We start from the raw sequence: 14,984 nt of genomic DNA on the forward strand, positions 1-14,984 counted from the left end.
CAACAATCTAAGGCACACACTTCTTAAGTGTCAGGACTTTTTGGAGCCTGCTGCTATGTCTCTTGGACCTAGAATCATTATTCTAGGCAATAATAACTGTTACATAAAGGAATACATTATTTTCCCATCCTTCCACATGATCTCTAGTCCCTAATAGCCTCCCTTGATCAGAAGAAGAGACAGAGGCCCCGAGTTACACCCCGAGGTGGCTCTGAAGGCAGACACAAGCACCAGCAACTGAGTCGGAGAGTGCAAGCCCAGAGCTGCTCTCTGGGAGATGTCAGGGCCCTCATAGTCCCAGAGGACTTTTATGCCAGTGTCAGAAGCCCAACCACATCCAGTCTGGCAATGGTAGATGTTCCTCCCTGGGGAGATCTGGCACTGTCCAGGATAGCCAAGGGAGACTCCAAGTCTCCCTCTACAGAGTGAAGCTGGGCAGAGCCTGCTGGGCAGTGTGCTCAGAGTGGCCAGGTGGGCAGAACCTCACAATGCGGGGCAACCCAAGTGCATATCTGCTGGTTCACTGCCTTCCAGAGACCGATGCCCACTCTTTCCTCCTTACCTTTCGCCCATCACTTGGGTAGATCAGTGCAAACCATGAAAAACTATTTTTTTTCCTCTGTAAGAACCAAAATAGGTGGGGCTTTTGGTAAAGCCCTCCTATACAGCCATGACCCAGGTGCCAGGGAAATTGGTTCAGTTCAGACAGCTGCCAACACAGCCTGATCCTAAGAGTTGAGGTCACCCTGGCCCTGCCTCCTCTGCCCAGCATCTAGAACAGCAAAGTACCACACGTTTTAAGGAAGAGACCCCAAAGCCTGGCACCAGAGTATTATGACATTTTTCCAAATATTACCTTGGGTAATATTTCAGATTGCCCTGGCACAGCCCCACAGAGTCCCGGGTCACCACAAGTGCAAGCCCCGCCAGCAGTTTAGGAGAGACGGTTCCCCTAAACCGGTGCCTGTGTTGGAGGTTCAGAAGCTTCCATGGCAAAGAAGAGAGGAAACGATGAGCTTTATAAAGAACCATATTTATTTTCATTTACAGCATAAAGTATCATAAATAAACCTAAACATCGTTCTGCTGTGTAAAATACAGGGTTCCACATGGCACTGTAAATGAATTCTCTAGGGTCACAGACATGCCTTGCCATGAGATGGGGAGGAGGCTAGCTAGGGAGGCCGAGAGCAAGGAGGGGCTCTCTTTGGTTGACATTTTAGAGAGGGGAATGCTGGAAGAGAAGAAGAGAGGAGAGGAGAGGGCTTTGTACTGGCTGGGCACTGCGCCAATGCAGCAAGCAAGTGCAGCATGCAGGGCCGACAGAAGCTGAAGGGCAGGGTAGCTCTAGCTACTGGCGGGATGCACTCTGACTCAGGCCTGAGGATGTGGGGCTGGACTCACACCCGCTCTCTGCTCTCCATGTAGAGTAGCCTTCTGTAGTAGCACAAGACCATCCCGCTGCTCCAGGTAAACGAGCAGAGGGACCATGTGCTTTGGATAGGTCGACAGGTGCATTGACAGTGACTGGCCTGAGTTGTTCCTGAAAGCCAGCCCTTCTCCTGTGACCATGACTGCTCTGATTATGTGGGACTTAGGAGCCCAGAGGCAGATGAAAGGCATACAAGGCCCTAGGACTAACTGCCGAAACAGAGCAAGGGGCTGCTAATATCTTTATATGCATAGCACAGAGCATGGGGCAAGCTGGCCACACAGAGTCTGGGAGCCAGTATACTTTTAAAATCTCGCCACACTGAATTACTTATGGTTCCAATCGAAGGCTTTGGGAATCTTTGTATTAGAAGTGACAGAAGAAGATATCCCTACACCTGTTCTTTTTAGAAGGTCACTAAGCAGAAATGTTTTATAAGCCACAGAGCCTTCCTTACACGGTATTGTCTCACAGTCATGGCGAACCTCCCAAGAAGACAAGAGGCTTTGAAGGTGCAACTGAGAAAGCGTGCATAGAGGCCAGTCCAGGGAGGTGGCGGGGTTGGGGGGAGTGCGGGGGGGCATGCACTTGTCGTGGACCCAGGCTGCTGGCTGGGCTCCGAAGAAGGGGAGGCAGAACACGGCTTCCAAGCTGACCCCCACCCCATGCTGTTAACCACTCATGCCATAGGGAGTCCGTTAGTATGCAAGACACAGTTAGTGCTACCAGTACCACCGACGCAGAGGGCGCAGAGGACGGGCGAGGAAAGCAGGGCAGGGGTTAGTACCTCTCTCGGAAAATTGCCAAGAAAATGAGTCACCTTAGAGCAGGAGTGTCAGCCAAGAAGTGGGTGAAGGACTGGAAGGCTGAAACGCACTGGTGGCCACAGTGTGAGGTTGGAGAGAGAAAGACAGAAAGGAGGGCTTAGTGAGGGAGTAAGACAATCCCAGATCACAAGAGGTGGAGACAGGGCGACCACTGTCCCCCCTCCACTCCCCAGATGAGGTGAGACACACCTTCCTGGTGGCGGCCAGCCATCCATTTCCAAGAGTGGACACACAGTGTCTGCATATTCATAGATCCCCACGCCTGTCCCCAAATGTTCCCAGGACCTCTGCCCCCGCCTCCCAGGCCCTCTGTCTCCATTGTACTCTGGGGTTTCAAACTCAACCTTGAGACAAATTCAGAATTTCTGGAGTCTCTGTCTCCCAGGACCCGCCCCTGCTGCTGCCCACCAGGAAGGTTCAAGGTCTCAACACATGCAGACGTCTGGTTGACAGACACACCCTGTCTACCAGAGTAATTCAAACCAGCCTCCTTATGGCTATAAATGACATTTTTTTAGAGAGTTCACTCTGGCTTCCCAGAGCATTCCACGGAGCATCTCAGCCCACCCTGAGCTGGAGAAAATTACTATAACATGACCTCAAGGGTTCATGTGGCATAATGAAACATAATAGGACCCAAGGGTTTCTCCCATCATGCTTGACTGTTAAAACCCCAGCTAGAAGCAGGGCAAATACAATGTACGTCATCACACTGGCAATAGTTCCAACAAGGTCAGAGGTGCTGGTTCCCACAGACTTGATCACAGTCATGCCCTGTCTTTCCCAGGACTTCAGGACAGAGTCTCCAGAAATGCACCCCTCTTTCTCCACCTTACAGAAACTTAGGTCAAAGCTTTCAAGATGCTTTGTCTTTAACAAGTCCTTCTTAATCCTGGAGGGGGTGCTAGTGGTCACAGCTCTCCACAGCTGTCCCCAGTGACGGTAGACACCCTGAGTTTCTAGTCCACAGTGCACCCCGTGAATGTAGAGACCCTGAGAACCTAGGAGGCCCTTATCGACCCTCCAGTTGCTCAATCTGCTACAGAAGCTGAGCATCACAGAGTTGGGTGGGGACAGCTTTAGGCTTTTCCAGACACTCAGTGTAGAAAACATGTATGGGTTCAAAGGCCAGACACTCTTTTCTGGGGCACTAGGAGAAGGAGCTCTGACTGCGTGGGTGAAATACTCAAGGCAGCCATGCAATGTGCCTGAGCAGTCAGGATACCACCAGCAAGGCTCGCTGATGAGGGCCAGCAAGTACCCTCAGTTCAAAGGACACCAGGGGGAGACAGCCTGACTATAATGGACCTGAGTGGCTTTGGCTCGGCCTGAAGCCTGGGCCGAGGACTCGATAGAGGTGAAAATGACACCATTTGTAAAAAATTTGTCCTCAGCATTACATCAGCCTGAGCGTGCTATTCGGGGCCAAGTGCCAGTGGGCTTCGCTGCAGTACCCATTAGTGGGGAGGAACATGTAAGTTTGCAGCGCAGTCGCCCTGTGGTTCTATGCTATTGGCTGTGACTTGGTGGGCATAAGGGAAAGCTTTTAAGCTGCTGTTTGACTTCAAAAGATAGGAGTAAAATACCTCTCCCGGACCCTGAGGACAGACAGTATTGACCCATTGCTGTGTGCTTTGGTTAATTTTGGTTTGCCCTACGCCTCCTACTTATTTCTCTCAACCTTACTGAATTTACATATATGCATTTTTGAGAACAAACTAGCGTAGCATCCACTGTGAACAGGGGGCAACTGTATGCATTGGTCTGAGGATGGCCCTCTTCTGTGGCTCTCAGGTCTCAGCTCATTAACGTTGCTGGCAGCAACAAATCTCAACTCAGTGCCAAGTTCGAGAGCCTTGTAAAACTGGTGATAAAAGTTAAGCAGAAGTATTGATACTTGTAGAAAAATAGTGCTTTCTTTTTGGCTTATGAAAAGTTAAAAATTGAAATGTAAACCTGGAAAAATGGCTCGCTTTGGTATGAAAAGACAAAACAATACAAAGCTGTTTTCTAAATAAAAAAAAAAATCCTTCATGTTGTCCCTGGTCCTAGCACCATGAATAGATGCTCAACCTTGTCAAAGCCAGGTGGAGGTGGCCGATGTGGGACTCTTTGGCTTGGAGCTAATTGGTTACGGACGCTGGCCAGAGCCAGAGCAAACTGCAAATATTGCAGTCTCCACTTGGAAATGTTAGGGCACTGTGGGGCAGTATGCACCTCACTGCAGCTTCACTGGGACGAACCTGAGCAACCAGCTGCGGATACTCGCCAGGGATTCCTCAGACTCCCTGTACATGGCGGCCAGGACCTCGGAGAAGGCCCAGAGGAGCAGCAGCCCCAGGCTCAGGAGCTCAAACGTGAAGCAGTAGTTGTGAGAATTGTCCCTGACATGGTGGCCAGCAGCATCCAGGAGTCCCTGCATCCACCTAAGCAGGCTCCGGGGCAGGTCGAGAAGGCCTCTTGTCAGCCTGAAAGGCCAGCTCAGGGCCTTCCTAAAGAAGGAGGTGGAGATACCTGGAGGGCTGCCTTCTGGTGCGCTGATGGCCGCCACTGCGCAAGAGCTTTCCGTGGGCATGTCCCTTCGAGGGGCTTCCTGCTCCTGCCACGTCCCTTCCTCCTGAGAAAGACAGCAAAGCAAGAACACTTAGTCTGAGAGTCTCAGAGGCTGCCTCCATCACAGCAGGCTGAGCCGGGGAAACTCTAACTGGGGTGGCTCCCACATTGGTATTGAATGTGGCCGCAACTTGTTTTAAAGGGGGCAAATTTCCAAATAGGCATGTCCTTTGACCCTGCATACCTACTTGTAATGTTATATAGCACGTGAATAATTAGAAATAGGGATTAAGATTTGTATACAAATATATTCATTGTAAAAATCTTTACAAGATAAAATTGCTAAATAGTGTAAAGGCCCAACAGGCTGGAACTACTGAAGCAGATTATTGACCATGCATAAAATATAATCTTTTAATAGCTTTAGAAATTATACTCCTGAGCGAGGTGTGGTGGTGCACACCTTTAATCACAGCATTCAGGAGGCAGAGGCAGGGGGATTTCTGTGACGTTGAGGTCACCCTATCTCAATCCAAAACCAAAACCAAAAAAAGTTTTACTCCTGAATTGTCAGCCTCCCACGCTCCCTTCCTCACCTTCTCCCCTCTCTCCCCACTTCTGTTGAGTTAAAGTGTGACTAAGTTGCTCAGACAGGCCTTGAACTTCAAATGTAGACTTGGACTGAACTCAAATTCCAGCCTTCCTGCTTCAGTCACCCAAGTGCTGAGATTATAGAGGAGCTGGAGGGATACTCCACGGTGAGAAGCACTGGCTGCTCTTCCAGAAGACATGGGTCTGATTCCCAACACCCACATGATGGCTCACAACCATCTGTAACTCTAGTCCCTGGGGGATCTGACACCCTCTTCTGGCCTCCATGGGCACAGGGCACGAATGTGGTACACAGACATATATGTAAAAAAAAAAATCCATACACAGAGAACAAAATGAGAAAAATTTTTAAAAAGGTTTTCCAACAATACAGAAAACTGCTCTTGGTATGCTGCCAGCAAAGAAGCCGCTGAACAAGCTATAGCGGCGGGGTCTACTCAGACAGGTGATGGAGCACGATGCAGCTTTTCCAAATGTCAGTCTCATTGAACAACTGCCACAGTGTCAACTGGAGCAAGTAACAACTTGCCCCAGCAAGTGTTCAGTGATGCTAGCATCTTCTATCTACTCTCGCATTTCCCTGCAGCAAGCCTGTGACTACAGGCATCACTAGGAAAGCTCCAGTCATGGTGAGTCATCCCAAGAGCTGCCAGAGAGGGGCACTACCACAAACCATACCTAGGAAGGGAGCTGGAAACCTGGCCTTCCTCCTGGGCACAGTGGGACCACATGGCTTTTGCACAGTTCAGCACACAGCTCAGTCTCCACACATGTGCAAGCATTTTTTAACTTCTCAGAGGAAGCTAGCTACCTATCAGGGAGCTGACATCTGAAACAGAGCCAATCCCAGAGGCTGCCGAACAGACTAAGGCAAACGAACATTCTAGAAGGGGATTCATAAATGTTTAGGTGCAGTCTCTCTCCCTTCAGGGCTAGAGAAGTCTGTCTAACTTTGAGATTGCCTTTAGAGACCTCCTCAAGAGGGAGGGATCGCCCCTGCTCTCCCAGCACTGCTGAGACCGACGTACCTCTCTTTGCTGCTTCAACTCTGCCCGTCTCTTCCGTTGTTTGCTGTTGGTTTTACAATGAATGAAATGGGGCTTGCAGTAAAATTTGCCTGTGAGAAGAGATACAAGTACATGCAGTTTTTCTCTGTAGACAGAATCACGGGAATAATTGCTCATCCCTGGCCAGTCAGAACACAACAGCCATGGAAATAAGCCCAGCTCAGACACGAGCAGGAGCTTGTACGCTCACCACTAACGTGGCACCAAAATCAGGTAGCTACACTCTGCTGCCTCCCTCGGAGAAGGTGCTAGCAATGGGGGATTCCCTGAGAAGAGCTAAAACCCATAGGCGACTCCCCACCCAAACAGAAGTTAGATTTCTTCACAAGGCAGGGAGAAAAATAGGTATCTCCGAGCATCAGCTCCCCAGTCCTTTCTGGGATCTTGAGGCTCAGTACAGCTGACCAGTGATGAGAGAAAAGACTCAGGCAGGGTACGTGCTGGGTAAAACAGCGACCGCTAGGACCACTGGCTACCTTCCAGGATAGCACTGCCGCCTACTTCCGTGACCACAGTAACAAAAATGGTGCTGATAAGAGTGATGATGATAATGGGGGAAACCCAATACATACTGGTGCTGATAATAGTGATGATGATAATGGGCCAATACATACTTCATATGACGTAACTCATCAACTCCCACATCCTCATGAGCTAAGAACTATTACTTCCTCATTTTGTTCACCTGAGACTGAGTCTCTGTACGCAGCCCAGGCTGGTCTGGAGCTCCGAATCTTATTGTCTCTGCCTCTAGAGTGCTGGCATCATTGGTGGGCAGCATCCATGCAGGTCCTACCATTATCCTCACTTGCAGATGATGAAGCTGAGCAAGAATCTAAATAGCAGCTCTAGGCTTATGCGCGGCAAGTGCTACTGCCCGGACCCACTCTGGGTAGGAGAGCTTTACGGCACAGTCATAAGCTCTATGTCACACTGCCCCACATTCTGTATGTCAGTATAATATCAAAGGCTGACGGATTGAAAGGGATCTCTTTGTATAGTGAATGTAATTCCTTGCTGATGAGCTCTGGCAGGCCACTTACCCAAAGAGGTGCAAATTTTGAGGCCAGTTTTAGAATTCATATTGTGTGTGTGTTTATACAGGTATGTGTATGTGTGTGTTGGGGGGGTTAGAGCGCAAAGTCAGTTAGCTCTTCAGGCACCGCCACCTTGGCTTTCTGCTTTTGTTTTGAGAAGGGGCCTCTCACTGATCTGGAATGTACCAACCAGCCTAGGCTGGCCAGCCAGAGAGCCCTGAGGATCCCCCTGTGTTGCCTCTCCAGTGCTGGGGTTATGAGCATGCCCCAGCACACACTGCTTCTCTCTTTCTTTCTTTTCTATTTAATTTTGAGACAGAACCTCACTGTATATCTCAGGCTGGCCTGAAACTCACTATGTAGACCAGGCTGGCCTCAAATTCCAGAGATTAACCTGACGTTGTCTCTCCAGGGCTGAGATTCTAGGTATGTACCACTACATTGGGTCCTATTTAAACAAAACAAAACATGGGGGCTGGCGAGACGGCTCAGAGGTTAAGAGCACTGACTGCTCTTCCACAGGTCTTGAGTTCAATTCCCAGCAACCACATGGTGGCTCACAGCCATCAGTAATGAGATCTGGTGCCCTCTTCTGGTCTGAAGGCATACATGCAGTAAGAACCCTGTATACATAATTAATAAATAAGTTTAAAAAAAAAAACATGGGTTCAGGAACTGGACTCAAGTCCTTGTGGATGCAAGGTAGCGCTTAGGCTCCACATACTTTATTAGCACGCCATCATTCATTAAGCTCTTATTACATGCCAGGTATAATTCTGAGCATGCCACACAGTTCATCAGGTTTGGTTATCTTGGCCTCACAGGCACCATGGAGAGCGATGGAGTTGAGTGGGACTGTGAGGGTCCTCAGTAGACAGTAGGTGTCCCTGTGCCTGGTGCACTGCCGGTGACAGTGGCTTTGGTTCTGGACAGCAGGGTCTTCCAGTGTCCCTAAGCAGTGTTCCTGATGATACCATACTCCTGTTGGTAAGTCCTACAGCCTCCCAAAGTCACATCTGAGACAGAGGCCAGAGGCCAGTGCCATCCCGGTCCCTAGGGTTACCTTCATCGCTGTCAAAGGCATAGGCAGCCAGGCGCAGGGTAGTGGTGCAGACGCTGCATCGGAAGCACTCACGGTGGAAAAAGTGACCCTCGGCACTCAGCCGCTCCATCACAAACACGCGCTTCTTACAGAAGTAGCAGGTGTCGCTGCCGCCCAGGCTCAGGCGAAAGGCCTTTCGTACGGATTCCTAGGGCCAGCGGAAAAGAGCAATGAGTTAGGAACGAATGTGACTTTAAAGGCCAGGCCTAGGGATGTAGAAATTCTTAATCAAATTCCAGCGTCTTCAGGGCTCCTGGCGGCTGCTTATGTCACCGCAGACAAGAGCATGGACAGGGAGACGCACTCCCCACAGCCTCCACCCCTGCAGGGGCTCTCTGCCAGGCTGATCGGAACGAGTGGACATCGGGCTTGAATATATCAGTCTAGTGTTGGTTTCTTGCGGTCCGTCCCAGAGGGTAAAAGTCACTGGGTACCACAGTGATGCTGTGTGATGATCAGTGCTAGTTGTCAGCTTGGCAGAATCCAGTCTCAACTGGGAGCCTCTGGGTATGCCTGTGGATTACCTTGATTAGTGAATTACCTTGATTAGTTAACCGAGGTGGGAAGACCTGCCCACTGTGAGTGGGCATTCTCTGGCTAGGGGCTTGGACGGCACAGACAGAACAGCAGAATGCTTGCATCTAACCCTCTCTGCTTGCTGATTGTAGATGCAATGTGTCCACCTGCTTCAAGTTCCTGCTTGACCTCCTGCCATGATGGACTTGTGCCTTGAACTGTGAGCTAAATAAACTCTCTCCCCTGAAGTCACGCTTGTTGGGGTAGTCTACCGCAGCAAGAGGGAAAGAAACCACGAGAAGGTGTGCTATATGTCTTTGCCCTTGCAGTGACAGGGGTCAAGTGAGGACTGGGGGTGACCTCAGATCTATTCAAGAGAGAGCGGAAAAAGGGAGCTTGTGTCTTACGGTTCCCTCCGCACTAGCAATGGGGAAGAGAAGGGCTGGAGCAGGCTGGTGCTGGGCAATTCCAGGTCAGTGAGCCCCAAGGAAACCAGCTCAACAATCAGTGCACAGTGCTGCTGATGGCAACATGCCACTTAGAGCGAGGAGGGAGAGAGAGCGTCAGAGGGAAGACGTGCTCCCCCTGCTACGCATGTCTCAGTTCCCAGGTTTACTTAGGTCTACTCAGGTTGGACACTAAATGCTGAAGATGGGAACTTGGACAATAGCCCTGAAGGCCTGATACTGAATAGATCCTGAAAGCCGCAGAGAGCAGGGAGCATGTCTTGCTTGGAAAACGAACCACAAGGACCCAAGCGAAGTCAGTCTTTGAGGAACCATAGCTTCCCCAGCCTCTGCCAGCTCTAGCCTACTTTCAGCACCCCCTTGTTGGTCCCTTTGGCTCCTCCCATACTCTTGGGAGGCTGGCCAAGTACCTTCAGGTGGAGGCTGACCGCGCATTTCCTTACCAGGTCTGGAGAGGTGGCCTGTGTCTTAGGTCTGTGGTCATTCAAGTACAGATTGACCAGCACTTCAGCCGCAGCCCCTATTCCACTGGACACTTTCCCTACTGTCAGCTAGCCGAGAGCAGAGGTGAGGAAACAGACAAAAAGAAAGGCAGTTAGCACCCAGCAGAAATGTAGGGCGAGGGGAAGAGGGTTCCAGCCTGTAGGAAGGCAGGACCACAGCATCTCCAGAGGTAAACCAGATCGCCTGGAGCAGACACCAGAGGTATAGAAATGGACAGCAGGCAGGAACTCCCAGACTGGTGGTAGCAAAAGGAAAAAGCCCACATTTCTACTCCTATGAGCTACGTAGCATTACCAAATCACAGACATAGAGCCAGTTACAGTGAAACAGGCCTAGGATCCCAAAACTCAGTAATCTGATGCAGGATTGCTGTGGATTTGAGGCCAGCCTGAGCAACAGAGTGCGATCTAGACCAGTCGAAACTACGGAATGAGATCCTTCCCTAAACTCATAAAAAACAAATCCCCAAACCAACAACAAAATCATAGACAATGAAATCATAGCCAGGGGTTGGGGGAGGGAGTTTGTACATAACGGGTCTAGGGTTTGTTTTCTGAGATGCAAAGATCTGCATTTTCCTAAACGAGTGAACCAGGTCCAAGAGCTCGTGGCTTGGCGGCATGCCTTGGAAATTTCTAGAGAGGAGCTAGGTCTGAGTCCCACCCGTGACCTGCTCAGCATAGCAGTCAGAAGACAGCTCTGGAGCGATGGCTACAGACCAGCAACACTGAATAGCTCGAATAGGGGACGGAATAAGCACACATCCAGGCCCAGCCAAGTCCTACTAGGCCCCTCCCTCCCCAGCAGCTCTGACAGACCACACCGAGAATGCTTTGTCTGCTGTCAGGAGGTGAATAATGCATAGCCCAAGAGGCCAGACATATTGTTTGTGATCTCCAGGCTCTTGAGGGGAGGCTCCAAGACCTTGCTGCCTTCCAGATTCAACCTCTGAGAAGAGTGGCCAGAACTAGTAAGCCACTGAGGCTGCCAGGATTCTAGTACAATGGGTTGCCTCAAGAAACACTGAGTCTTATGTGATGAAACAACGCTTGCCATCCAAATCTAGACTGCTCTTGGGAGCGATGTCTAATGTGCTAACAGTCAGGCTTGAGAACTAAGCAGGAGAGATAGGGAACTGAAACCAAGCTTGGGCCCCCAGCTCCTGGAGCAGAGCCACCCCAGCGTCTGAGGCTAACTCTTCAGATCCCAGACAAAGCAGATATCATGGGGGTGAACATACAGGAAGCTGAGCAGGCAGGAGAGATGGTCACAGAGACCCTCACACCTCTGGTGAGTCTAGAAGCTGTCCCACTGAGAGCAGTTTGGTAGTCACTCCATGTGTGGAGGGTTCTTGGGGACTATAAGGAACATGGCTGTAGGCTGCTGGGGTAAGGGGTTCTGATCTCTCTAGTGTAGGCTGGGCCTCCTCAGCCTGTGCAAAGCCTCCGTGTCTTGTGAACAACAGCAGCCAGACCAGGCACTGACCCCCCCCCCCCATTCCCCCAGTCCTGTCGCTGCCCTCAGATCTAGCCTGGGAAAGATTAGAATTCTGCTTTGATACAACCTCTTCCCACTTTTAGGAACCTACACAAGCCAAACAATCTGGCTCCTTCTAGGAAGGTTCAGTTGTATTGGTTCAGGACAATTAGCCATTGCTTGTCTGGTGTTCCGTCCCCTGGTGGGGCCCCCAATCCTGACCCTCAGATAGAGGCTGTAGAATGCAAAGTTTACTTGAAAATAAAAAGGGGAGGGAGGCTAGCTTTCTCCCTGGGTAGTGCCCGCCCAGACTCCTGTGATGAGAACTGGCTCCATATCACTCTCCCAGAAAGGAGACGAGGTGTGTCACAACACCCACGGACAGTATCTGCCTTCTGATGGAGCCGAGATTCAGCCTGTACTGTCTGAGACTAGAAACCCGAATGTCTAACGAGACCTTATTAACTGCTTAGCTAATAAGCACTTTGTGTCACTGAACTTCTAAGCAATCCTGTCTTAGGGAGAAATCACTGGAGCTTGCAGAGGGCTGTGTGGGTGCTGGTTACCACCTAAAACACACTGGGATAGTCACAGCCCGTTCAGTTGTTCAAATCAGCCGTTCAAGTCACCTGGCAGCTGGGCAGGGTGTCAGAAGACAGCAATGTCCAAGATGAAGGCCACACCAAGTTTTTTTTTTTTTTTTTTTTTATTTTATTTTGAGCCAACTAACTCGGCAGTGGGTCTCCTGGATGCTCTTCCCACCTACTGGGAACCATCCCAGATCACTGAGCCATAAATGGGATTTACAGAGGTCATAAGGCACTCGGAGGAGGGAGACTTGCCACAAGGGACGAGAGGGCTCTTGAAGCCTACTCAAGACCAGCATGAAAGTGATCATCAGTCTGAGGACTGGGAGCTATCTTCCATCTAAAAATCATTTTAGATTTATTATATGTGTATGAGGGTTTGCCTGCATGTATGTATATGTAGCTCAGAGGCCAGAAGAAGGCATCAGATCCTCCAGAATTGGAGGCACAGATGTCGTGTGCCACCAACAGTGTTGAGAACTGACCCAGGTCCTCTGCAAGAACGATAAGCGCTCTTAACTGAGCCACCTATCCAACTCGCTCTACTTCTCGACAGGAGGACGACTCTCTTGGCTCTGTGAAAGGGAGACTATAACCGGGTCTCTGTGTGAGGACCACGTTTTCTCCAGCTGGGGAGTTAGCAGGTGGCCTGTCTTCCAAGAAGTGATGAAAGGCAAGGCTTGTGGAGAGACTTCGAGAGTTCATCCTGGCGGTGACTACAGCATACGAGCTACACATTCTCAGCAAGAAGAGTCACGTACATTGAGTGGCAAGCCACATGTGCTGTAGGGGTGGGGCTGGATGAGGGGAACACTGGTGGTCTGCCTGGGAAAAATTTACTGAAATGTGAAACTGGACAGTCTGATGACTTGACCCCAGAACACCAAGAATTAGCAATTTTGGGATTCCCTGGAACTGGTCTTGCAGTTCCTATATAATTTATAGTCTTATAATTTTCAAGAATTACATTTGGATATTTTCCACTATTTGCTGTTCCTTTTGAATTCAAACTATTTTTCAGTGACTTCATTAGAATGAGTTACAGAATGGTTGGTTATTTGGGGGCATATTGTGTCTCATATGACATTTGACTAACCTCATATATATTATTTCTCTGCTATGAACCTTAGTTTTCCCAACTGGGAAATGGGGAGATCACTCCCAAGCTTGCAGGGTTATGGAAGCACCCTAAAAGACCTGGGTAGGGGCCGGAGAGGTGACTCAGAGGTTAAATGCATCTAACTCTTTCAGAGGACCTGAGTTTAGTTCCCAGAACCCACATCAGGTGACTCACAATCGTAACTCCAGCTCCCGGGGAACCGTGCCTCCTTCTGCAGATATCCACACACAGTATACATGCATGCAGACATACACAGACAACAAACATACTAAAAACAAAACCCCTTAGGTGGAGTTTCACAAGTGCTGGGCACCCAGAGTTCCTCAGCAAGGAGTCAGTGAGACTCACACACGTAGTTTTGAGTTCTGGTTTTTAGATTCTCTCTCTCTCTTCTGCACAAATAAGAGTGGTGTAGCTTCATCTTTCCTGAGACACTCTTGATTCAAACATGGTGACACAGATATTGTCACAAGCATTGATGCCAGAGGCTACAGGGGCGACTAACTTTCTACCAAGAGACAGGCCTCAGACAGGCCTGTGACCCTCTCCAGCCCAGGTCTCTTGACGTGGGAATCTTTCTCATACTGGACTGGACTGGTTCAGCTACTCCCCAAGTCTGCATCCCTGATGTCAGTTGTCCTGTCTGAGCCATCTCTCTTCCTCTGTCACAGATATGATGCTTGTAATGGAGGAGGATGCAGGCTGCCAGGCCCTTTGAGTCAAAACTGCTGGATTTGCCCCACCTTGGGCCCAGAACTCAGCCCACACAGCAGATGCCCAGGCAGTGCTTCTCAGCAGAGTTGAGTCATCTGTGGCCAGCTAGCATGTTCTGAGCATCAAGCAAGCCCACACAAGACAGTCTGGGAGCAAGACTCAAGCTTCCAGAGGTTTGGAGCTGAGCATTTGTGAGGAGAAGGGTCAAACCGCAGAGCTAGAGTGGTCTCTTGGGTACTGAGGGTCAAGGACATTCCATACTGAGGAGTCCCTAGATAAGAAAACCACAGAGAACAGGCCTTGGATCTGATTCCTTGTCTCTGCCTTCTATAAGGACATTGGAAATGACATGCTCAGAACTGAGATGAGGCAAGCCTTAAGGGCTATGAGCTCCCTTGGGGGAGTCTTCATCTGCCTAACTTTACCCAGAATGTCAGGCACACAAAGTTGATCACATGCATTTAGCCCTTATAGCTCTGCAGATGGTTCCCGAATCTCTTTGGACTCTAAATTAGCCATGATGGCATTTGTTCTTAAGTAGCTATGGTAGAAAATGGAAAGCCTTAAAGTGATTGGCATTTTAGAAATATGTGTTTTAAGCAAATGAGCTTTTTTCCTAGATGTTTTTCTACTGGGAAAAGGAACATTTACTCAATATTCCAGGCATTTCGCATATGTTGGATCTGCAATGTTCTAACCACACCAAGGAGCAGCTGAAATATCTCCAGCTTATAGACTAAGAAGCTAAGGCTCAGAGAGATCCACTATATTGTCCAAAGTTGCACAGTGAGTGAGCAGTACTTTAAATTCAAGTCTGGTTCTAAGCTCAGATTCTTCTACTTAATAACATCCTATTTCCCTAATACACACCGGCACTGGCATATTCAAATAATCCTGGACTGGGACGCACACCAGAGACTTCCACAGTGTTGTCTAGCTCTATCCCCAGGACAGAGGGAAGAGGTCAAGG

General features: G+C 49.5%; 1 protein-coding gene across 10 annotated transcripts in view; it reads right to left on the reverse strand.

The window, feature by feature from the left end:
- Positions 1-14,984, reverse strand: part of Mical2 (microtubule associated monooxygenase, calponin and LIM domain containing 2) — a 198,904-nt gene that overhangs the window by 59,201 nt on the left and 124,719 nt on the right. For 5 of the 10 annotated variants that reach the window (XM_085692914.2, XM_085692911.2, XM_085692910.2 and 2 more), the window contains 4 exons: positions 10,057-10,164; positions 8,592-8,778; positions 6,453-6,541; positions 4,774-4,876 (listed from right to left, as the gene is read on the reverse strand). In XM_085692914.2, the coding sequence (XP_085549040.2) occupies positions 4,774-4,876; positions 6,453-6,541; positions 8,592-8,778; positions 10,057-10,164 (487 nt within the window). Of the gene's footprint in view, positions 1-1,017; positions 4,877-6,452; positions 6,542-8,591; positions 8,779-10,056; positions 10,165-14,984 lie in introns of those variants that run through there. The other 5 variants (XM_085692915.2, XM_085692916.2, XM_087908560.1 and 2 more) reach the window with 4 other exon arrangements.

The sequence above is a fragment of the Myodes glareolus genome, chromosome 7 (genome assembly GCF_982192425.1).
Source record: "Myodes glareolus chromosome 7, mMyoGla1.1, whole genome shotgun sequence".
Lineage (NCBI taxonomy): Eukaryota > Metazoa > Chordata > Mammalia > Rodentia > Cricetidae > Myodes > Myodes glareolus.